We start from the raw sequence: 23,956 nt of genomic DNA, 5'->3' as shown, positions 1-23,956 counted from the left end.
CCCTGTTTACATGACACCATAAAAACAAAGTTGATGAGGGGACAAGTGCACCAAGGGGACCACGTGAGGCACAGTCTGAGGGTCTGGCTTCTTTGGCACACATCAAGAAATGGCTGGAGCTCTGGGTTTGCTCTTTTTACAGGGTAGAGCATGATCTTTAAAAACTATTATACAACAGCAAAAACCCCATGCTGCTGCCCTCTTCTCCTTGCAACAGGCCTTCTTAAAAAGGCCCTGCCTGACCCCATCCCCAGGAAAGATGGTTTTGTGTGTCAGACTAGTTTCCTGCAGTTGGACATTAATGAAACCCACATCAAGCTGTTCTATGTGCAGAAGGTGCTGGGAAAGAAAAGGAGGGATTTTATGAGATCTGAGGAATAAGAACACTGCTTAAATCCAATTCTCCTTGGTGCACTTGCATATAACAGTCTCTTGACACTTGTATCTTCTTTTAAAATACTAATACCCTTCCTCTGGATAGTACTTCATGATCAGCAAGTAAAAAGCATTAGGAAAGAAAAACACTGTTTCTGTTGATTTTTAAAGAGTGGCTCTATGCTACGTGGCAACTGCAAATGGCATGAGGGAGTTCTGTGTTTGTTGTCTCTACAGTCTCCAGAGAACATATATTTTGTTTACAAGGCAAACCATTTATACATGCCAAATCCTGCAAATTCTAGCTGGAATGAGACCAGGAAATAGCTCCGCTGCAGAGTTTACCATGGGGTGGTTCTGCCTGAGACTGCCCATTCTGTAGGACACCCTCTGCTCATTTCCACATAATGATGTCCATACAAGGTCCTGGACTTGGCACCATGTACCCCATGCTGCACCCTGGATGTTCCCAGCACTATTTTAAGAACTGTTTTGTTGTGTGTTATTAGCAGGTCTGTTTGGAAGTCCTGATCTCCCAAATGTTCTTAGTCCATTAATTTAGCGAGTTAAGGCATTTCTGGCTCCTCGTGCTCCTCATTCCCATTTACTCCATCCAGCCTGTCAGAGTACACATCAGTCCAGTGGGATGAGCCACCCCTATTTTAGGCAGAATTATTATTGCAGCAGGGCTCAGTTTGGGTACATGCACCACTGTGAACTCCCTGGAAGGCAGAACATGAGCTTAGATTCCTGTCACTGAAAGCTGGCTTTCACAAAGCTCTGAGAGAAAGGTCTCCTCATCTTCCCACCATAGGACAGTGACAGAGGTTGGAAGCTGGTTGGCTCTGAGTGTTACCAAGCCAATTTGTCACTGTCACATCAGTTCTCAGTGGTAAAGGCATCTGAGGGGAGTGGCACTGCGGCTCATCCAGGATGAAGCAACATTACCAAGACATTGCTGGAATAGTTGCTAGCGTGGAGAGAGAAATAATCCCAACAGCCCAGCTCCTATAAAATGTGACGAGCACCATTATCTTTCAGGACAAAACTTCCTGCTTTCTGCTTTGATTGGAGTGCCTCATGCTAATATTACAGAAGGTGAAAGAAGTTGGTTTACTAATTAGTTACAGAATTGAGTGTATGTTTCAACCACCCAACAACAAGATGCTGCTGCCAACCACTCCTGGTGTTTTCACACAGCAGTGCTTTCCTCCTCCTCCATGCCCTTGGCCAGGACAACAAGTCTTGATGGGAGCCCAAGGAATCAACCTGGAGCTTGGTAACCCATGGAGATCACAGAATCAATTAAGTGGGAAATGACCCCTGAGCTCATCAAGTTCAACCTGTGACCTGACACCACCATGTCAACCAGTGAGTGGTGAGTGCCACATCCAGTCTTTTCATAAACACCTCCTGACAGTGACTCCACCATCTCCCCGGGCAGTCCATTCCAATGTCTAATCATCCTTTCTGTGAAGAAACTTGTCCTAATGTCCAACCTGACCTTCCCCTGGCACAGCTTCAAGGCTGTGTCTTGTTGTCCTGTCCCTGGTTGTTGGGGAGAAGAGGTTGACCCTCACCTGGCTACAGCAACCTCCTTGTGCACAGCTTAGGACAAGCCCACTGCTGCTCTGTTCCACAGCTGGGCACACAGCCCTGGCTTTACCCTCATGCCTGCTCAGGTTTGTAGGCAAACCAGCCCAGCTGTAGCCTAAAGGGACAGTGTTGCTTGGGCTGGGGCAGCCTTGAGGCCACAGCCATTGCTTGACAAAGTTCAAGAAGTATTTTGGACAACAGTCTCAGGTTTGGTTCTTGGGGCTGTCCTGTGCAGGACCGAGAGATGGACTTGAGAGGTCCCTTCCATCTCAGGACATTCTGTGATTCTCCTGGGCTGTTGCTCACGACCCAGATGGGAGGCCTCTCCTGGAGTATGATATGGCGAGTCACCCGGGTGGCTCTTGCACCTTAGCCCATGCCCATGTGCACTCCCTCATGTGCCGGTCCCCCCTAATGTGCCTGCTTGTGGCAGTGCCAAGAGGATGGTGCCAGACTCTTCAGTGGTGCCCAGAGACAGGAGAAGGAGCAATGGCCATAAACTAAAGCTCAAGACATTCCACCTCAGCATGAGTAAGAATTCTTTACGTTGAAGGTGGCAGAGCACTGGAACAGGCTACCCAGGGAGGGCGTGGAGTCTCCCTCTCTGGAGAAATTCAAAACGCGCCTGAACGATCGTGTTCCTGTCACCTGCTCCAGGTGACCCTGCCTTGGGCCTGGGTGATCCACAGAAGTCCCTTCCAACCCAAACAATCCTGGGATTCTGCGTGCCGCAGGAGGGCGGTCTGGCTGGGGGGGGGGGGGGGGGGGGGGCAGCCGCCCTCCCTCTATCCCAGCTTCCCTTCCTCCCTCCCTCCTTTCCTCCCTCGCTCCCTCCCCTCCCTGGGCGGACCGGAGGCGGCTGCGGGAGCCGCTCCGTCCCCGCTCCGCCGGCGCTCTGTGGTTTAAGATGGCGGCGGGGGCTGCGGGGGCGAGCCCGTGAGCCCCAGCCCGGAGCTCCGCGGGAGCCGCCGGGACCGGCCGCGGGAGGACCGGGACGCGCCTGCCGGGCTGGGAGCGGTGGGATGTGAGCGCGGCCCGCCATGGGGCAGCAGGTGGGCCGCGTCGGGGAGCCGGGCGCGGGGCTCCAGCACCAGCCGCCGCCGCAGCAGCAGCAGCAGCAGCAGCCGCGGGGTCTGCGGGGGAGCAGCGCGGCCAGGCCGGCGGGCCGCCGGCGGGAGGCGGCCGGGCGCTCCGCAGAGGGAGGATTCAATGTCTTCACCCAGCACGGTGAGCGGCCGGGGCGAGGGGGAAGGGGCGCGATCGGCCTTCCTCCCCTCCCTCTTTTGTTGTGGTGGGTTTACTGGGGGAGGGGAGGGGCAGGCGGGGGAGCGGGGCAGCCACGTCCCGGGGGATGCTCGTCCCGGCCGCCACGTCCTGGGGGATGCTCGCCTTCGGAGGAGTTTCCCCCCGCCCACCCGCTGGAGCTGGGGATTGGGACTGCCCGCCAGCCCCAGCGGGAGCGAGGTGGCACCGCCAGGGATCGGGACCTGCGGGGTTCAGTCGCTGTCACCGCGGCGATTCCGAACTCTGGTTTTGTTTACAAAGGTAAAGGTAACATGTGCCTTGTCCAACTGTTTGCCGAGGCGTTTGTGACTTGCCGTTATAGATCTGTGAGACTGTCTCGGTCCTGACAGAGCGAACAATTTCGTTTTGACTGTGGCATTATAGCTGCCATCTGATTCTAGGTTGAAGTTTTTGCCTGTCCACTTCATTCTTACTGCTATAACCCGGACCAGAAATGTTTCATGCACGTGTCTCTGTACTCTCTCTTAGAAGGACCCACACACCTTTAAATCTCCTTTGTAACCATGTTTCTTTATATATATATATAGAGAGAGAGAGAGAGAGATATAGATATATATACATACACACTTATTTGTGCATTATGTTAAGATGTTGCCAAGTTTTGGAATGTAAGATCAACTGAAACCTGTCTGCCTTGACAAGCATGTTGAGAGTGGATGCATCTCAAATCTTAAAGACCTGAATCAGCTCTGGAGAGCTTGGCTGGCTTGCCTTTAAGTGGAGAGAGTTTACAGTGTTTATAAAGCAAGGCTGCTTCTGACAATACACATTTTCTTTTGCTCAATAGAATGAGCTCAGGCAAAAAGATTAAGGAACGTGCAACCAGCAGTCTAAAAGTAAATATCATCTTCTGTGACTGCTGACATGTAAGTATCTATCAAAACAAGAGCACTGCACTAAATCTGGTTCCTAAAAATCTCCGTGTTATCACAGCTTTTGAGTTCAGGGAGCAGTATCAGCAGTATCAAAACAGAACATGCTTGCCGAGTGCCTGGCCCACAGTTAAACTAAGAGTTGTTATTTTATTACAACTTCACGTTTTACTCTTTGTATTTTTGTACGTTAAAAGGCACTTTGGCTAAAACATTGCTTGCACAGACTGCAGCTCACAGTGTTAAGGACATCTCAGAAGTTATGCACATACCCTACTTCTTTCTGTGGGGTGTGTCTAAGTCTTTAGCAGCAGAGCAAGAATGCTGGTAGAGACTGCTGGGTACACTCCTGCTAATGTCAAACTGTCCTCTCATGCTTTGGTACCAGGATGACTCTTTGGTTTCTGCTCTTACAAGGCAAGGACAGAAAGGACGTTTGTGGGAAGTGCATTACAGCATGTGGGGATGTGTAGTGACTTCCCAATAACACATTTGACTCTGACTCAAGCACTTCTTTTTGTTATTGGTGCATGTTTTGATAGTAATTGAGTTCAGCATCCTGAACAATTCCTTCTAACTCCTCCCCACACCCTACTAGATTTTAAAGGTAGACAGTAGGGAGAATTATTTACATGTAGTAGCAGGGAAATGGAGAGGAAAAGCTTTCTAAAGCATAATGCACACCAAGAAGACAAATTATGTGCCCTGCCAGCCCTTCTGCTCTGTCTTCCATAGAATGAGAAACAAGAATGAGCCTGGAAGGCCAACACACTGAATAAAACTTTTCAGTGCCACATATAAAGAACATTGCTCTGGGATAAGAGGGATGGTATCTTTCAAAATAATTTCTCTACTATTTATATTGCTTAGGTTATCTGCTTCAGTGGTAAGGTAATGGATGTAGCTTGACTTAGGGTCTTTACTTAGGATTGTTTTTGTTATTTTCCTTGTAGACTGTAAAAGAAGGTGTGTCTTAAAAACAAGAAACAGCTTTTTATTCTGTTAGATTATGTAGGAGGGGTGGGACTTTTTGGCAACCCAGGTTTTGAGAGTTTCAAAGCAGGTTTCAAACTTCTCTTCCATCTTGGTGAATGCCTCAGCTATGTTAAATTGTTCCCTGATTCCATTCACATTTTACTAGGAATGAGTTAACAAGTCAATATTAATAATCTGTAGCGAACGCATGTAGTGTTCCTAAATCTGGAGTTCACTTCCTTTGTCAGAGAAACTGTTTCCTGTGATCCTGACTCTCCTTGTCCAAGGGAATTTTTTATCATCACCGTGTATTCTTATTTTTCATTTCATGACATTGCTCTCCTGTTTTACTTGGCCAGCAGCAAGCCAGGTTTTCTTTAAGTGAGTCATATGCTTCTGCTGCTGAGATGCTCTGATTGCTGGTGGTATTACTTGATCCAGATGCCTCTTTTCTAGTCATTTCTTTCTGAACTCCAGCTTCCATCCTTTTTCTGGGACATGTATTCACAGTTTATGAAAAGTGATGGCAAAAGCACAGGATTGTGGGTTAGCACCCTTGGACCAGTGGCTAAACCAACCAGTCACAGGATGGGGCTGGATTATCTCCCTTCCTTGGCTTTCCTTGATGCAGTCATGGATGTGAAGAAGACAACCTGTTTATTAATCCCTACCTTGTGTTGGCAGCTTTCCTGCCATGTTGTGCCTGCAGCAAACCTTGCTGAGTACTCCTGCCAAGGTTCATTTTGAGGGGTTGCTTCTTCTGGATTGTTCATGAAAAGGGTGGAAATAAACAATGTTTTCAGCCTCAGACCTGATTTGCTGCAGGATTTTGAAGAGCATTTTGAGTCAAATGGATGAAGTGTAAAACCCTTTTTGCTACTGAAAATCTGAGACAAACATTTTCATCCAGCTGACTTGAACCATAGATGTCCTTGAAAATCAAGAGATTGAGTAGAGCCAGTTTGTCCCATGATTATTTGCTGGGTTATAGTTTGTGTGTCAGAAGCTCTACAGGAGAGGAGAGAGAGACTGCCTACTTCAGAGATGCACTGCCTACTTCAGGATGTACTTTTGGGACAAAGAATTTGAAGATGTTTTATGGAAAAAGCAAAGGATCTGCATTGTGGCACCCCACTATTCCATCATGAGAACAGACACCTGGACTGCTGGGGCTTTCATCTCTCTGTGGTGTTGAGTTCTGTGTGTGACATTGAGCAGAAAAGTCCTAAGCAAGCTGATACACTTGTGTGATTCCATTAGTTATGGAGCAGAGTTCTCCAGGATGCAAGAAGATAATAATGGAATTTTCAGCCTTCTGCAATTAGCCCTTCAAAACACCTCTTTGTGAGCATTCCTGGCATGTTGTCAGTGACTTATAAAAGCAGGCTGTGGATTGTAAGCATGCTGGTTGCTGTTGGTGTAGCAGAAAGGACGAGTGTGAACACGAGGATTGTTCAAACACTGGTGTTCCCATGTGCACTCCACTGCAATTCATGAGCACCACAACTCGAGAGGGAAGAGCTGCAGTGAGCAGTAGGTACAACCAAGTTCTTACAGATGAGCGCAACCAGCAAAGACAAGAAGTGCTTGCATTACAGGATGAGCTTTCCCTTCCAGAGAAGGAACAGGAGAGTGAAGAGGGAAGTCAGTTATCTCCTTATCCTTTCAGAAATTTGTTTGAGGAAAGGGGAACAAGCAACAGCAACCAACAACTTCCAAGCTGCATGGACTCTACTGAGCTGGTTTGACTTTTGAACAGTGACACTTATAATTTTCTTTCAGAAGAGCACTGATAACAGCCTACTGTACAAACATACTCTTTGGAATGGTGTTAGCATGCTTTTCATCTCCAGAAAGACTTGCTGAGTGTTGTAGAGCACATACTGCAGAAAAATCAGATTATTTAAATCCTGGCTGGGAAGCCTTTGCAATACCTGTTTGCAATACTGCTACAGTTGCCTTGGTGATATATTTTGGGGTAGTGGAAGGCTCTGCCACACTTGAGCTTTTGATCCAGCAGGCACAGGACATTTGTTCCCTGTTTTGTTTTCTTGAGGAGGAGTTTAGCAACCTTTTATTATGTGCATCAAGGTCAGGCTAGATAAGCCTATACTTTTAAAAATAAAATTATCATTAAAGCTCCCCTAAGGCAGTCAGAGTGCTATGACACATGATAAAAACATTCTAAAATAGGAAGAAGCATAAATAACACTGTCCCTTTGAAATTCTGAAACTGAAAAGCTGGATGCAGGAAAATGGAAAGAAGGAGAGAAAATAGGGTCAGTTTAACAACTGCACTTTGTGGGCTGCCTAAAATGTTCTTTATTCTTCATCGCAGTGAAATGCAGCAAGCTCAGGCCAAAGCTGCTTGCCCACAGACTTTCCTGTCAGTAAGTGCCCCGTGCAGATGGAATATAATCACTGTATTCAGTGCCTGGCTTTTTGTACTGTGCATCAGAAATCTTGTGGGACCACAATATATAAATAACTCTTAACTAATTATTTGGGGAATAAAGGACAGTTCAGCTGAGTGTCTAGGGGAACATCCCTTGTAGAACATGAATTTGTAGGCGTGTTCTCTATTGCATCCTTCTCCATGATATCTAAATTATTCCTGCGGATCCATTGCATTAAAAATTGATTTTTATACCTTGTGTTAAGCTGGGATTTTTGCATCATGAATTTTGCAAAAGAGAGGAGGCTACCAACTCTATTTAAGGGACAATACTGACTACTGATCTAATTCTTTTCACATAGACAGGGAACACAGTCTGAAGAAGGTAAAACTGAAATGAAGTTACCTCAAAAGGTTTTTACTCAGAACCAACTTAAAAATCAAATTTCAAAGCCCAGACATAGCTCTAACTTCTCAGTTCTCCCCATGCAGCAGATGGTGTGGTACAAGTTGTTCTAGCAATATTTCACAAACTTGCTATTGCTTGCAAGTGCAATGTTTTGCAAAAAAAAAAAAAAAATTTTGGGGGGATTTTTTTTGGAATTAAGGACATGGCCAAGTGAACAAATTGGTGGGAAATGAACAGGGACACACAAGCAAATTGTTACAAGTGTCTTAAACCATCCTTTTTTAATCTAGTGGGATCACCAGCTTACATAATTAGAGTGGGGAAAGTTGGACTGTCTCCTGGAGAAGCTCTAACAGGCTTGGCTTCAGGAATATTTTATGGCTGGTGCTTATTACAGATTCTGGGACAGTAAGCCTGAAACCATGTTTTCTCTGGTGTTCAGGAGGAGTGACCTGCTCTGTGACCCACTTCAGCATATATCATGTTTGTTTGTTCCTAAAGCGGGCCAGTCCTTGCCCAAGTCAAACTGTACTTTGTAGATCTTTGTTTTATAGCTAAAGCCAGACGATCCTTCCCATGATTTATTCTAGCTCATTTCTCTTAGTTGTCACAACTTAGTGTTTCCAGGATACTTACTATCCATAAACTGCCTTCTAAGTACTGCTGACAGCTGGCTAACTTACAGTCATAAGAAACTATCAAAATCCAGTTAATACAAACCAAGAACCAGCACTTTGTACTCACTCCAGTAGGGATGCGTGGGGAGGTTGTTAAAAGTAACACAGCTGGGTTTTGTGTGGTGGCTTGCAGAGCTCTTTTTCACCTGGTTGTGTTTCAGAAAGCCAGGGATGGATGGATGGATGACCACAGACCAAAGCCTCAGGTACATCCTGTTTCCAACCTGATCTCCCAAATCCCCAGTCCGTTAGCAGTGCTTCCAGCAGCCTGCAATTAGGGATGACACACAGCTTGCAGTGCAAATGGTCCCAGGGCTGGCTTTGCAGGTCAATCTGCAATGTAGGCATAGAGTTTCCTCCTTAACAGCCTTCAGCACAGTATTGACTGGTAAAGAAATACTTCTCTGAGTTGTTTGGGCCCCTGGCAGCGTCTTTCTCTTCCCACAGCAGGAAAGAAAACTTGTACTGAGGTGCAGCAGCATTGACTTGCTGGGTCTGAGGTCACGGTTTTCTCACCTTACTGCATCATCCTTCACATTTCTCTGGCTTTGTGGTTATGAAATACTTTATTTTAAAGTATTTCTTGGTATTACCCATAGAGATTGTTCTCTCTGGAATAAGTGACACTTACAAAACCATTGAGGCTTCCTGTTGGTAACGCTGCAAACCACAACAACAAAGCTTACTTCTATTACCCATATCTGCTTATGAAGTTGCCTGTGCTTTGTGGGCTCTATAGAGACATGAGCATCTCTCACTATGAGTACTTGTCTGCAGCTGGGTGTAAATTAACTTTTTAATAGGTGGCTTTCAGTAGCAGCTAATTCAGCAGAACAATTAAAAAAACAGCCCTGAAATCACTTTGCCTTTTTTGAACAGGAGACAAAGATGTACAGAAGTACTTCACTAAAAATTAAATTAGTTTTATTTCAATCTTCTGGTGCTCTTAAGAGGTCTGTTAAACATACTTCTTCTTTTTCAAGAATTTCCCCTCTTCTCCTTCTATAGCCAAACATTAACCTTAGAATCTTAATCTTACTAAGAGACTCCAATTAAAAATAACTACATGTATTAATAAACTTGGAGCTTCACTTACATTAATTTGAAAGTTTTCTGTGACAATAGGGATGCAAGAATTGGGACTACAGTTATGTAAGAAAAGTAGCTCTTAAATGAAGGAACACTCAGTTTTCTATAGGACAGCATGCCTCATCCTTTAATTTATAATGCTGCTGGGTTGGATCTTGGTCTCTTTCCTGCTTTGGTGTTTTCTTGATTTTATTGTTTACTATTGAGGTGAAATGGAAGTAGCTGCTTCTTGTTATAAGCTATATATAGCAAAGGCATAGGAACCATCTCCTACTGCTTTTGGGTCAAGTTAGCAATTGAATTATAGGATAAGAGGATGAGAACATTCTGGATTTGTGACCCTGTGCACCTCCATGTCCATTTCTCCTTTGTTTCTCTAGTGATAATTCCAACAACAAAGTATCAAGCAAGTCTTGGCTATTCCTATTTGTTGTCATCTCAGCTGAGATCAGCACTGTGGCTAATTTTGAAACATGTTTCAGGCTTGTCTCTGGTTGAAAGAAATTGTGTGACTATTGGCTAAATTATATGAATATTATACATTTTGGAACATGTAGCATAGATCATGAGGCGTTCCCGTTTTTCAGATTCTGTTTTCAGCTAGACTCATTTTTTTTCAAAAAGTTAGCTGCAGAGAGTGGTGCTCCTCAGGAAACACACCAAAACCTACAGGAACTGCAAAGTGAAGAGACATTTCCCCATCACAAATCTGTGTACACTCCAACATGGCCTGGGGTAGGAGCTTGTTTAAACATTATCATATCCCAGTAGATTGGTATTACCTCCTACAGTAACCCTAAATATCAGAGATCTAAAAGGTGTTTACAGAGCACAGATCTGCTTTCTAGACAAAACCCCAAAATATTTGTACATTCGAATTCCATAGCCCCTGGATTGTGAAGATAACCCTTCAATCTTAAGCTGGAGTGTAAATTAATATAATGAGGCTTTCCTTAGCCTGCAAGGTCAGCTCAGTTTCTCATGATTTCCAAGCCTTTGCTGCTCAGGATTGGTTTTGCTAACCAGCAGTGTCACAGAGTTAACAAGACTGTTCAGTTTTACTGCTGCTATTCAAAAACCCGTGGGAGGCTGCACGACTGATGAGAATATCAATTTTGGGTTGCTGCTTAGGAAAGCCAAGAGCAGAAGCAGAGCTAAGGTACAGCTGTAATGGTATTTCTGAAAATTGCTTAATAATAGAAGGAAACTGGAAAGATTATTTAGATTAGCCTTAAAGGGTTTTTAAAAAAAGAAATTTTAAAGTGTTATTTCCCACCCAGCAATCTGTCAAAACTGGCCAATTAATGAAAGTGTACTGCTCTTTAGCAGTAAGAAAGCCTTTTTATGCCATCTTTTAAAAATTGATATAACTTGGGTATCTAGGAAGGAGGAAATGCACTCTAAGAAATCTGAATAACCTTGAAGATGTTTTGAATAGTGACCTAGCTTCCTTCCTCCATTAGGTCACTGGGTGCCGCAGAACTCAAGGTTATACAGGCCTGACTGATTTGCATAAACATGGACTTAATGCTTGTGTTTAATGCAATTTTTTCTTTAAAGACAAATATGAATTATAAGGCTTTTTCTATGTTCACCATTCCCTTCAGTACAAGTGAAAAAGAAACAGCATCCATTGTCTGAGAGCTGATTTATGGTTCATTTTGTCTTGCAAATTTAGTTTTTCATCTATAAACTGACAAATAAAAAATTTCAGTCTAATGAGTGGCAGCTCTCAGGCTCAGTTCCTGGATACTAAAGTTAAAATAGGAAGTTTTTACAACTTGAACTGTGAATTGCTGAGTGTCCTTTGTGTGCTCTTTGGAATATTGTTGATTTTAATAAGCAGAGTGTTGGTAAAATTGCTCTCCCAGTGACAGCTTGATCAAGGCATAAAGTCTGGCGTGGAGGTGGAACCTTGAACAGGTGCTCTGAAAGTGAATTCTTTGATCATTTTGTGATATATCTCTCAATTCTTGTTTGTTTTCAAACCTGCTTTTCACTGACTTGGTTGGAATCAAGTAAGCCTGATGAGCTTTATCATTTGTGGCAGTAAAATATAAATTAAAAATAAAATAGTGAGAGCCACCCCTCTGCAGGATTCCTGTGCTCTCCTCTCCTGCCTCAGAAGATGAGTAGGGTTTGGGGAGGTTTTGGCATCTGTTTCTGAGGCAGGGAGATGTCTGAGCTTGGGGAGGGATGAACAGAGCTTGTGTGATCAATACCACTGTGAAACCTGTGCTCTGGCCTGATTACTCACTGAAGCACAGCAAAATACTTTTCACTAGTCATCAATTGTATGCTCATTGTTTGGGGTTATGTTTGTTTGGTTTACATAATTTTATGTTGGAATAAATAGGGAAAGCAGAGGTACTTTATGAGATTAAAAAGGCTTTATCTACAGAAGATCCTTAGAATAAATAGGAAAATGGTAGGGTTTTGTAATGATAGTGTTTCAAGTTATATTTAGTCTTTTTTTTAAATTCAGGATCTTAACCCTGGGGATATAAGGTTTGCAACATAGATTTGGGGAAGGAGCTGATTTTTCATGTTAGAATAAACTATCATTTAAATTATTTTTTTACTAATTAATAAATTTGAGTCCGATATGAACTACAGAAGAGCAACAAGCCCATTTTTTATTTTTTTTTTCTTCCAGAGGTGCATTAGATGCCTTGGGATTGATTTGCAAACTCAGTAGGTGCCCAAATGCTGATTGGAGTGGCTTGGCCTGCCATAGCTATCCTAGGAAATAGAAGTCCAGCAGGTTGAACCCTTGTTGCATCTCTTTGTTAGAAAATGTTTTCACTTTTAGGTCATTATAAATAAATATATTTGACTTCTTTAGAGATAAAATGTACATAAAGAAGGCACTGTCCTCTAGATCAGATTCATTGTTTATGTTGTAATTCTTGCACTTAGTTAGAAATACTTAGATGTGCTTTAAAAAGTTGAAATAGACCACAGGGCTTATGTCTGTCAAAGCTGAGGTTGGCTGTAGTTTTGTGCAGAAATTCAAATTCTTATTTTGAATATGCCTGTATAGCTTCCATCTACTTTGTTGTCAAAGGGTTGAGCTAAATTTGGACGAGACACTTGGCACGTGTCTTTCTTTCCATCCACACACAAGCGCTGTGACAGCAGAAGCACAGGGACATTTTCTGTGTGCATGGCAGCATTTCTGCTCAATATAACACCTTGGTTCTCATTTCCTGCTCGGTGGCAAAGCCTGGAACTGCTCCTAGGTGACTCTGGAACGAAGCTCAGCCGGGCTCCTGGTGCCTGCTCTGTCCCAGGTGGGGACTCAGTGTAAACTTTGAAAATTTCAGCTAAAAAGGTAATAGGATTGATCGCAGCTGCTCGTGCCGAACGCTGTTTCCAGCCTGCCACGAGAGGGTGCTCCAATGCCTTCATTTATCCCTCGCTAAAAGGTTTTTTCCACTAAGGAAAAGTGGGGTGTGTTACTTAACATTGCTGTGTTACAGTGCAGTGCTTGAAGTAAGCGTTGGGTTATGAAAGCAGGCAGGATCCACACAGCAAAAGGCAGATGTGGCTGTATTAAGATGTAACAATACACGTTTGTTTTGCTTTTGCCATTAAGAGCTTGGATGTTTCCCTTTTAGTTGTTTTGTTTCTGTTGGGCTTTATCCTAAGTTAACTTCATCTGCCAGCAAGGGAAGTTTCCCAACTTGTTTATGTGCAAGTATGCAGACAGCTTTCGTGCATGGAAGGACATTAAATCTGATACTTTTGCTAGGTAATCTGAGCACTCAAATTAAGAATCACTTCTCATTGCTTCTGTGCACTTCTCATCTGTAAAATTACAATTATGCTTACTTGGTTTATGGAGCTGTTTAGACTTAATTTTGGCACAAACAAACCCAGGAAAGCTGTCTGCAGGCTAAATTAAATGTGCAGTCATGCACTCTTGTCTCATCCTGTAGGCTTTGGAAAAATGTGTTTGTTGTGGCTCTAGCCTGTATTTCAAAACATTTGTGGTGTGGTAATAGGTCCAAGGGAAGGGTAATGTTTGTGTTAATTGTGGGGCTTGAAAAGGAATCTCAAAGCACTGTGCTTTGCTCAGTGTTATCTCTCAAATATCCATAAAGAGACTGAAGCTACAGTGAATTAAAACAGAGAGAGAACTGTAGAGTAATGTCTTTGGCTGCCCAGCAGTAGAGCAATGCAAAGGGAATTGCTGTAAGCATTCATGCACTTGGGCTGGTGGCTGGGAAACAGGATCTCTGCAAGGAGATCCCAAACCTGTTGTTAAGGGCAGGTAATTACCAAAAAATCAGTGGTGTTAGCCATTGACTGCTCAGTTGTTACACTAAATTGGGATGCATTTGTGTTTTTCTAAAAGTCATGTATTAATACAAGCCAGTGAAAGGCTGTGCTGAACGAAACACCTTAATGAGTCCTAAACCAGACTCCTACAAAGGAGATACAAAAACCTGTTTAAAATGCAACCCAGGCAGACTTCCTGTCTTGCATACTGTCATGCAAAAGCAAAGGCATGACTTTTGGTATGCTGTAGATGCCCTTTTATTCTCCCACGAACTCTCCTAACTTGCTACAAAGTTGAGATCTTAGGTGCATTTCTGGCCTTGGCCTCTGCTTTGTTACATCCTCCCATCTATTCTTCCTCTCACAGAAAAATACTCTTCATCACACAGTTAGCCCCTGAGCTGCAGGGAGGTGGGCTTGTAATTTTTGAAACCTTATAAAAGCTATTAGGCAAACAACACCTCTGTTCACAGTTAGTAGGGAAGTAGGCTTTAGTACATAGAATTTACTGTTTTCATACACCAAAGTTAAGGCTGCAACTCCAAGGATTGCTCATGTGTTTTTAGAAATTAGATAGTGGCCCTGTGTTGGGAACAAGTGTCATTCCATGGACAATACTGTGTGAAATGAGGGTGTTTGAGGTTTAAGGAGAAACAGAATTGAATGTCCAGGAATTGATGCTGGTGACTAAGTAGGAAGAAAAATTCCCTTTCCTTAGAGCATTTAGCATTCTTACTCAGCTGGTGTCTTGTTTGGAGCCATATCCATTCTGAAAATGAGACAAGTGATGCATAATGTCTTTCTCTCTGACTGTGCTCCTAGTTTGTTCCCAAATTCTTTGCCTTTGCTGACAAAGGATGTCAGCTCTAGAACCAGGAACACAGACCTGCAGGAGCTGGAGAAAAGTTTCTCCTTATGAAGGTACCATCTATATCTATATCTATATCTATATCTATATCTATATCTATATCTATATCTATATCATCTATATCTATATATATCTATATATCTATATCATCTATCTATACTCTATGAAGATACTGACATGAGTAAAAATCTCTGCAGTTAGGAAAATTATTTTCCACTGTAGTTAGCTATTTAATTTTTTTCTGCACTGGCAGAGTAGTCAGCTTATAAAAGGAAGACTGTTTTGTCACACAGATAAGTGAGACATGAGCACACGAGATGGTTTATGCAGCACATCTCTAGCAGGACTATGGATGCAACACCCTTTCCACAGGCCCATGTTCTTTTTTCCAAGTTTGACTGTAGAGGCTTTCTATTATGCTTTACCCCATGGCAGGTTTTTTTTACCTTTTTTGATGCTTGAACTCAAAGATATTTATTTTAATCCTACTTCATTAGTGTGAGTAAGAGTAGGAGTTTCTGTGTAGGCAGCATCAGTAGTCGGGACAGTAGCTGTTTTCAGAGTCTTTCATGACTTTGATAGTGTTACTTATTAGATAGTGTGAAGGTTTTGTAATGAAAGCTCTGAGTATTGCGCTTTAGGAAGGATCACTGATCAACACCAACTTGAGTCCTGCTCTGCCATAGCTTCAAGATATTTAGGAAATTACTTTTGCTTTGCTTTAGACCTCCTTCATAGCATGAATTTATCCTACTACTCTATAGGGCTGTCAAAAGAATAAAATACCAAAACTGCAAGACACTGGATATATCGAGTGCTACAAAAATATCCTGTGTAGTATCAAGCCATAATATTAGCATGCCCTGACTGAGAATGTTGTGTAGGCTGTGAATTTAATGTGTCTGAGAATAGGCATTTACTGCTGGGTAGAGCATGGTTAGCAGTAGTGAGAGGAGTCACCCACAAAGCAGGTACAGCCCAGCAGAAGTCTAGGATTTAATACATCCTCTTGCCCTTCCATCCTTTAATTGCTCATAAAACATTTCAGCAAAAATTGTGGATCTTACTATTTAGTTACCTGAGCAGGGGAGATGGTTACCTACTAGAGGTTTTAGAAATAAATCTTTCTAGAATTCATATCCTCAGTGGGAAAACATCATTGCCTCTTGTGACAAATCTAGAAAGCAATGATCCAGATTTAGAAAAACCTCACAGTTTGGGATGAAATACTCATGCTGCTGTTTCCTGACTGCCTGTTGACTAAAAGAAAATCAGTGGGTGGCAGGTGAGCCCTCTCAACTTTGTATGGTAGCCCTCATGCAACTTTAAAGCTGAAAAAAATGTGCCTGCACACCTCATTGCGAGGAGGAATGCCTGGTCCTTGCTTCCAGAGACAGCTGCACAGCTAGCACATGTGTCTGCACCATGATCCCCACCCCAAAGCTCCAGACAAAACCAGGAGAGGAATCTCAACAGCTGCAGAAGGTTCAGTTTATGAATCTTAAGGTGAGGAGTTGGTGGAGGTGTTTCTTTTCATAATTGTCTAGTGATGGTTGGGAGGGCTCCATATCCTAGTTCAGGTTGTCAGGGTAATGCTGTTCACAGGGGAGGAGTTTCTGGTGATCTGAGCCTGTGTGAGTGCCACATCCCTCTAAAAATAAAGAATGCTTCTATGGACCATAGTGTTTTTCTGTGCCCTACCAGGGTGCTCTTAGTTCTCCTTCCTTTTTTCCCCTGCCCAAGTTACACGTTTTTGTCACAGCCTGATTTTTCCAGTTTTGTTTTTTTCTTTGAGAGGAGGGTACCACCCTTGCAGCTCTTATGACATTGGCAAAGCTCCCACAAAAACTGGTTTGAGTCCTCCACACCCAGACCTGGTTATTTTTCCTCATCAGTTTAAAGGAAAGACCTGTATTTTATGTATTTGTCTTAGATTACAGCGGCCACCTTCATGCAGTAAAAACAAAGACAAGACTGTCAGTTTCCCTGTTATTCTCTTTTACCTGTGATTATGTAGGATGCCCTACCCTTGCTTTAGAATCATTAGACTTCATATATTTTGAGTAACTTAGTTTCAACCCTGCTTCTGCAGGATGTATCTCTTGTATGAAGTTTGTTCTAAATTATCTGCCTGCAGTATTCACAATACATCACAATACATAATTTCTAAAAGATTGACTAGGAATTTTCAAAATAAGAGGAGTAGTTTGTTTTTTTTGGTGGGTTTTTTGTTTGGTTTTTTTTTTTTTTTGTGGTTTCTTGTTTTGGTTTTTTGTTTGGGTTGGGGGGTTTGTTTGTTTGTTTTGGGTTTTGGGTTTTTTTTTTCCTTTGGCTTTTTTCTTTCCTCTATGATAGGGAGGAGTTACAAGTTGATCTAGGAAGTACCTGATCTCAAAGTAAAGTTTTACAGGATACAGCCTACTTGTATCCTGGTCATCTGAATGGCAATGTGATAAGGCTGAATGGATGGAAACTTGCCAAAAGAGACCAGTATTTATGCCCAAAGAGTCTGGTTCTGCCAATGAATCTGTTAGTCTAGTTTTGTAGTAATTAGGAATGAAGTTCTTACCCTGGTAATCTTTGACTGCATTTTCATTAGACCCAATTCAGATGTGGAGGTTTTACTGAGCAGGCACGTTTGATGTTGCTGGGAAGAGGGGACACCATCCCAGATTAGTCAGTCCTTCTGAGGGCTGATTCCACTTACTGCATTTGCTCACAACTATTTGATGTTTGCCATTACTCAGTCTCTGGCGTCAGAGCACAAGGTGTGACCCTGTATGTTTAAGTCACTGATCTTTTTAGAGGGGGGAAAAAAAAAAAAAAAAATCTTGCTCTATGCAGGTCCCTCCTGGATGTTCTCCAGGCTCTCATTTTTTTTATATCAGTCACTGATTTGGGTGCTGTTCAGAGGCTTTCCCTTTTTGGGGCACTATTCATGATGAAAGCATGACCTTAAGGGGTGTTGGTCCCACAGCATCTGCTGATGCATCGTGTTGGAACTTCAACATCCTTGCTGGAAGAACTTAGTGTGCTGGGTGCTTCCAGTTTACAGCTCTTGGGTCAGTTTTTCAGGGACTGATCATACAGGCTTTTAAAAAATTTAACGTGGTTATGCATGTGTGGTTTGTTTTAGATTTAGAGACTTAGCTCCCAAAGCAATAAGAAGTCCATATTTCCTTGCCTCGCTGTTTTTGACAGTTTTGGCACTTGCTCAGCTCTATAACCTATCCAGGTTATTTCTAAGCAGCAGCAGCTCTGTTATATTGACTTTTAAGTGCTTAAAGTAGCTTGAAAATTGTGGGAAGACAGTTTCTGGCAGTGATGTAGATGAACAGGAAACATGTCATTAATTCTAAAGACCCTTCAAATCACTTTCAAATATTAATTAGCTCCTGATTCTTCTAAGCAAAGTCCTTCTAAGCTGAAAACCCATTTTAAACCTGAAGCACAGCAGCTTTCAATCAGGAGTTAACAGGATCTGCCTCTGGATGCTCCATGGCTTGCCAAGGAGCAGCTCCTGTGCTGGGGCATGTCTTGGAGTTTGCCTCAAGGGTACTTTTTCCAAAGAAATTTGCAAGTTAAGTAACAGTCACAGCAGCTTGGAATTCCAAAAGAGAACTGCCCTGAAAGGCAGGTTCAGTGGCATCTCCAGAAGCTGGCAGTGGCTGACTGGCTTGTAGTAAATAAGGGGTGTCCATAAGGATGGGGTAGAGAAGCCCTTGGCTGGAAACAGGATCTGCATGGGATGGTAAATGTTCTGCTTTCTAACTACTGTATTGAGGAGAGCTATGGTCATTTAAATATCTTCAAAATACAGGATTGCCATAGGTAACTGCTGTTAATAGTAGAAATGAAACTGAAAGGTCTCCCAAGCTGCCAAAGGCTTTGGAGTGGCTTTAATTTCCAGTACCTGGACAAAAGATGGAAGACAGGATTCCTTTGCTGGAAGAGGCTGAGTCGGAGTGAGTACAAGTTCACCATGAGTTTTGGTAGCTTGAGTAGCTGATTTGGAGTAGGTTTGTACTTTGAGAGGCTCAAGAGAGAATGTTTTGAGAGGAGCATATGGAGGACTGCCTGTTGTCTTGGGATTTCCAACTTCAAGACAGCACCTGGTGTGCTGGTAGAGCCCAGTAGTGAGCCCTGATCCCACTTTGTGTGGCTGGGTCCTGCAGGGGTACAATACAGCCCTGTGTAATCCAAGCAGTCAGCTGTCTGACAGCCAGTACAGGCCAGCAACAACTGGGAATGTTTTTCTGTGGAGTGGGAGGAAGAAAGAATGAGGTGAAACTCTGTCGAATTAGAAAAAAGAAAATATCTCAATTGAACAAGAGAAAGGGACCTTTCTTGGCATTTCAAACCAGAAGATGTGGGGATGCTGCAGGTTGGCACAGCCAGACTTTGGTCTCAGTTTCAGTACCAAATGGACATTTCATAAAACAACACTCCTAAATGAAGCAGTCTTACATAGCTCCCTGGAGCAGCTGTATGGCACAACTGGCAAAAGTCTTGCCATGAATGTAGCAGTGTCCTTCTGTCAGAGCCTTTTATTGGCTGTGGAAAAACATCTTGCTATGCCCAGTGAAATCCACCCAAACTGCTGTTGTGGATGGATGCAGTTTAGGAACTAAGCAGTGCTTTCCAGAGCAAGAGGAAACCAACTGCTGAGTGAGCCACGATGTTACACCTCCCACTGGGAATTTCCAGCCCTTTCCCTCTTCCTTCCTCCCTCAGAATATATATAGTAAACACACTAAATTAAGCACTGGGGGAGGTGGCACCCAAAGGCAGGAGCTGTAGCAGAGGCTGAGTGGCCCCAGTTAAAAGTAGCTGACAATACCATGGCCAATCCTGTGAGCATCCCAGTCATACCACCCGTCCTGGCAGCAGGGGAGATGTCTCAGACAGCTATGCTGGTATTGAGTGGGAGGAAAGCTCCTTAAATAACCACCAGTGGCTCCTATTCCCTCAGTGTGTCAACATTAAGTTGTTGTTTTATTCTCTGAACAGGAAAAATTAGTCAAGTCATTGTGTGGCAAGCAAGTGACAGAAATGAAATAATGTTTTTTGCTTTTTCTAGCTGCTGGATCTGTTTTAGCACACAGCAGATACTTTCCTTGTCATTTTGCATTTCGATTAAAAAATCTCCAAACAGTGGAACCAGAACAGAAAAGGAATAGATTTGGGTAAAATCAGGGGAGTAGCATTCTATTGAACCTCATCACTGACTGCTCCAAAAGAACACTTATCTAGGTTTTGGGTTTGGAATACCTGCATTTTGAGGGGGTGAGGCAGCATTGGTGCCCTCCCCATCATTGTTCATCGTTGCAGGTAGTTAAATTACAGTTCATAATCCATTCTTGAAAAGCCTTACTCTTAATATACCTTACACTGTCTACCTCTTCTTATTCCAGGTGAATAGCAAATGTTGTGGTGCCAAGTCAATAAAATAGGATTTTATTTAATTAATATTGTCTCACAGCCCGTTACAATCCTAGATAATTCCAAACAACTGTTTTCCTCTTTCATATTTCCTCAGCACCAGGAGGGGATGTTGGCAGTGGTATAGAAAAACAAACCATTGGTATTCAGGTTAGCATTGTAAATTGGCAACAGATCTCAGCTCTTTTGGGGATTTGTCTTGACAAATTGTTGGATAAATCTGAAACTGTAGCTACCTCTCTTATGATTGTTTGTTTGTCTGTAGACCAGATTCTGTCCTTGCTAGTCAAATTGAAGGTTAATCTAAGTATTTTCCATGCAGTTTCTGCTTTTTGAAATGGCAGTCATGAACCTAGGCAAAAGATTTGGCCTAATGTGTCTGGGGAATTAAGTCACTCATTTCCACACTGTTGTACTTTGTTAGCTTTTCTTTACTGCTCTGAAAACAAATTAGTAGAAAAAAACATCATCTGCAGGCTGGTTTTGCTCTGTTGGCATCCAGAGATGGTCAAGTTTTCCTCCTCCTGGGTTATTTCTCCCAGAGCAAATGATGCTTTCTTTAACCAGTCTTTTAGTTCAGCAGTTTTCTAGTTTCCTTTGCAAGGTAATTTTTATATATATATATTTTTTAAGTGCTCCTCACCTTAGGATAGCAATATTTGCTGACTTAACCAGACCATACACTACCAACCACTGCTTGTAGTATATTCCTTGTTAGAAGACCTCAATTTTTTTTTTTTTGTGAATAGGGTTTAGAAATGAAGAAACTCAAACAGGGTTTGACTTTCACTCAGCTTCTAACTTTCCTTAAATTCAGCTGTTTGTTGGGTTTTTTTAATTAAAAGCAGCTATGACAAATGATGTGAAGAGGAAAGCAAATGTCAGATGATAAACTTGCTTGCAGGAGGTTGAAGAAGCAGAACAGGATTCAGTGTGATCATGTAGAAGGTGGGACACAGAGGAAAATGGTTCTGCCTTTGCATGTGAGGTATTAAGTTCTGAGCTGCCCCTGTAACAACAGGAATCCATTTCTGAGCTGTAATAAGACATATCATGACAACATTTATAGACTCTCTTCAGCCTGGAGGAGAGGTGGCTGAGGTAGAATGAGATTAGGGCTTATAAAAATCATGAGTAGCAAAGAAAGCACCTACAGGTACTGATCATTTGGGATTTGCCTTGTAGAGAGTGAGGTTCATCTAATGAAATTAAGAGATGTCCTGAACAGTCAGAGCCTGTTCCTTGTTCTTCAGGGTGGTGTGAGCTCTTGGTACTGTGGCAGAGGGATTTTGTTTGTGTGTGAGGTTAGTTTGCAATGCTTCAGACAGCAGCTGGACAGAATAAAGCCTGTCAGGAAGTTTAACTGCAACAACACAAGCTCTGGCTCAGAAATACCTTGACTACAACATGTTGGAGGCTTGGAAAGTATTCTGGAATAATATGATTACCTTTTGCCAGGCAGGATGCTGGGCTCTAAGTGACCCAGGACAGTGGTTGTTGTGTGCCTGAAGAATCCCAGTTGTCAGCTGGCTGACTTGCTTTTGACATTTTTAAGTGTTCTGCTAAAAATGAGGGGCAGGACTTGTTTTTCCTGTCATATCTTCCTTTAAATCTTCTATAGTTTTGATGTTAACAGTCAAAAAGTGCTGTACTCCCTAAAAGATGATCCACAAGTAGCAGACAGATAAAATGTGTGTTTATATCTTAATTGCATAAAGTTCATCAAGACTAGCCAATACATTGGCTAGTCTTACCTCTCTTGAAATAATTAAAAAAAGTATTGTTTCTTCTATTATTCTGTCTTAAAATGTCTCATCTACTGAATAATATACATTACAAACATACTAAATTATATAAACATTTTCAACCCAGCTCCTCTTAACTTATGCACAATTTTGTCTATTTGCTTGCTGTTATCTTTCTTTTTAATAAAACTGATTTCATTTCAACATCAGCAAGTCAAACCTTTTATATTTTTAAGTACTTTTAGGAGTACTGAACCTGCTCAGTCTTACAATGGCTTCTTTTCTTTCAAAGCTGTATTAATTCTTCCATAACCCAGGAAGGATTTTCCAAAGACATTATTTCAGTGAGTACATTCTTGACTTAATACTAAATTCAGATGTGTGGGGTCCAAACACTGCAGATAGATTTGGAAAAGCAAACGTGGTGACACAGCCTTAAGCTACAAAGCTGTGGCAGCACTGGGCTCGGAATTCTCCCTCTGGGGAGGCTGGGGCTTGGAATTCTCCCTCTGGAGAGGCTGGGGCTTGGAATTCTCCCTCTGGGGAGGCTGGGGCTTGGAATTCTCCCTCTGGAGAGGCTGGGGCTCGTGTTACCCTGGTCCCTGAGCAGCTGCTGGGCTGGTGCTGGTGAATGGAGCCCCTTGTCTGCTCGGTGGAGCCAATGACAAGTGTCTGGCTTTCACCAACGGGAAGCGGTTCCGCAGCCGGAGCTAAGTTTAGTGCCGTGGATTTGTTCCTCTGACTTCACATTCCTGCTGTCCCCCCCAGAGGAAATCAGCCCAGAGGGCTGAGAAGGAGCAGGACAAGTAAACCTCCCTCAGCCAGGGCTCAGCTGGATGTCAGGGGCTTTCCATCTTAGGAGTTTTCCCTGGTTCTGAAGTTCACAACACAGCATGCAATTTTTGGGCAAGTATTCACGCTAAAGCTCTGCTTTTCTTGGAGGAAAGGAAACACTTGTTTGTTTTCTAAGACAAAGGTTTCAAAGGAGGCACGATCACAAGGGTATTTTAGTCAAATGAAGTAAATATTCTAAAAAGGAACCCCCTCCTTTGTTCAAGAGAAGAAAATGGCTGTGGACGATGGTTTGAACAGCATATTGGTTGCTGACAAATGAGTTTGAGAGTTTTGTGATTTATTTTTAGCTGGAGAATTTTTTTTAAAAACAGAAGTACTGTGTAGCCTTGGCAGTTGCTGCATATTCGGTGTGGGTGGATGGAACTGAGAAATCGCATCTGTGCTAAACAAGCGTTCTGGGATTCCATTAAAAAATTAAACTCATGTACTGGAAACTGAAGCTGTACCAGCTCACCTGGGGAGCTCTGCCCTCCGAATATCCTCCACAAGGTAAGCAGTGCTGCCTGCCCAAGGCACTTGCAAAAATACTTGGGCCTCAAGATGTGACATCAACTCAGATTTGGGCTATTAGAGTGACATTTTCTTTCTTTCCTGAGATTACAGGTCAATGAGTTAATCTCTACCCTCTCCTTCCAAGTTTTTCCTCTAACTAAAAAGGCTAAAAATAAATTTCAAAAAGGCAGCTGAGAAACAGTTTAATGTGGTCGTTGATCCAAGTGCTGAGTCTAAGGAGAGTACCTAATACTGTAAGGTATCTAATAAGATGTAATTATGTCACTGGGAAAGCAGCTTGGACATTTATATCATGTTAGCTCAAAGGTCTGATCAGTTAGTGCTTTACAGCTGCAAAATAAACCTCTCTCCAGCTAGACTTTGTGAGTGTGGGTATTTCTGGTTTATTCAGGGATGGGCTGAGCTGTGATTTCTCAAGTAGCCTTTTTGCAGAAGAGCTCTTACTTCAAGTGTTTGTGTTACACTGTGAGTAAATAAGTACCCATTTGATTTGCTTAGAAGTAGATAATATCTGGCTTTGATGTGGCCAGTAGTAGCAACTCCCCAGGAATTCTGT

At 42.7% G+C, this 23,956-nt stretch overlaps 1 protein-coding gene across 2 annotated transcripts in view; it reads left to right on the top strand.

The window, feature by feature from the left end:
• The first annotated feature begins 2,827 nt into the window (after window positions 1-2,827).
• ABL2 (ABL proto-oncogene 2, non-receptor tyrosine kinase) overlaps window positions 2,828-23,956 on the top strand; it is a 44,982-nt gene continuing 23,853 nt past the window's right edge. Inside the window, exon 1 of one of the 2 annotated variants that reach the window (XM_059854630.1) lies at window positions 2,828-3,198. In XM_059854630.1, the coding sequence (XP_059710613.1) occupies window positions 3,012-3,198 (187 nt within the window). In that variant the 5' untranslated portion in view covers window positions 2,828-3,011. Of the gene's footprint in view, window positions 3,199-23,053; window positions 23,377-23,956 lie in introns of those variants that run through there. The other variant, XM_059854633.1, reaches the window with a different exon arrangement.

This window comes from Haemorhous mexicanus, chromosome 9 (assembly GCF_027477595.1).
Source record: "Haemorhous mexicanus isolate bHaeMex1 chromosome 9, bHaeMex1.pri, whole genome shotgun sequence".
NCBI classification, from domain to species: Eukaryota; Metazoa; Chordata; class Aves; order Passeriformes; family Fringillidae; genus Haemorhous; species Haemorhous mexicanus.
This window is presented reverse-complemented; position numbering and strand designations above follow the sequence as displayed.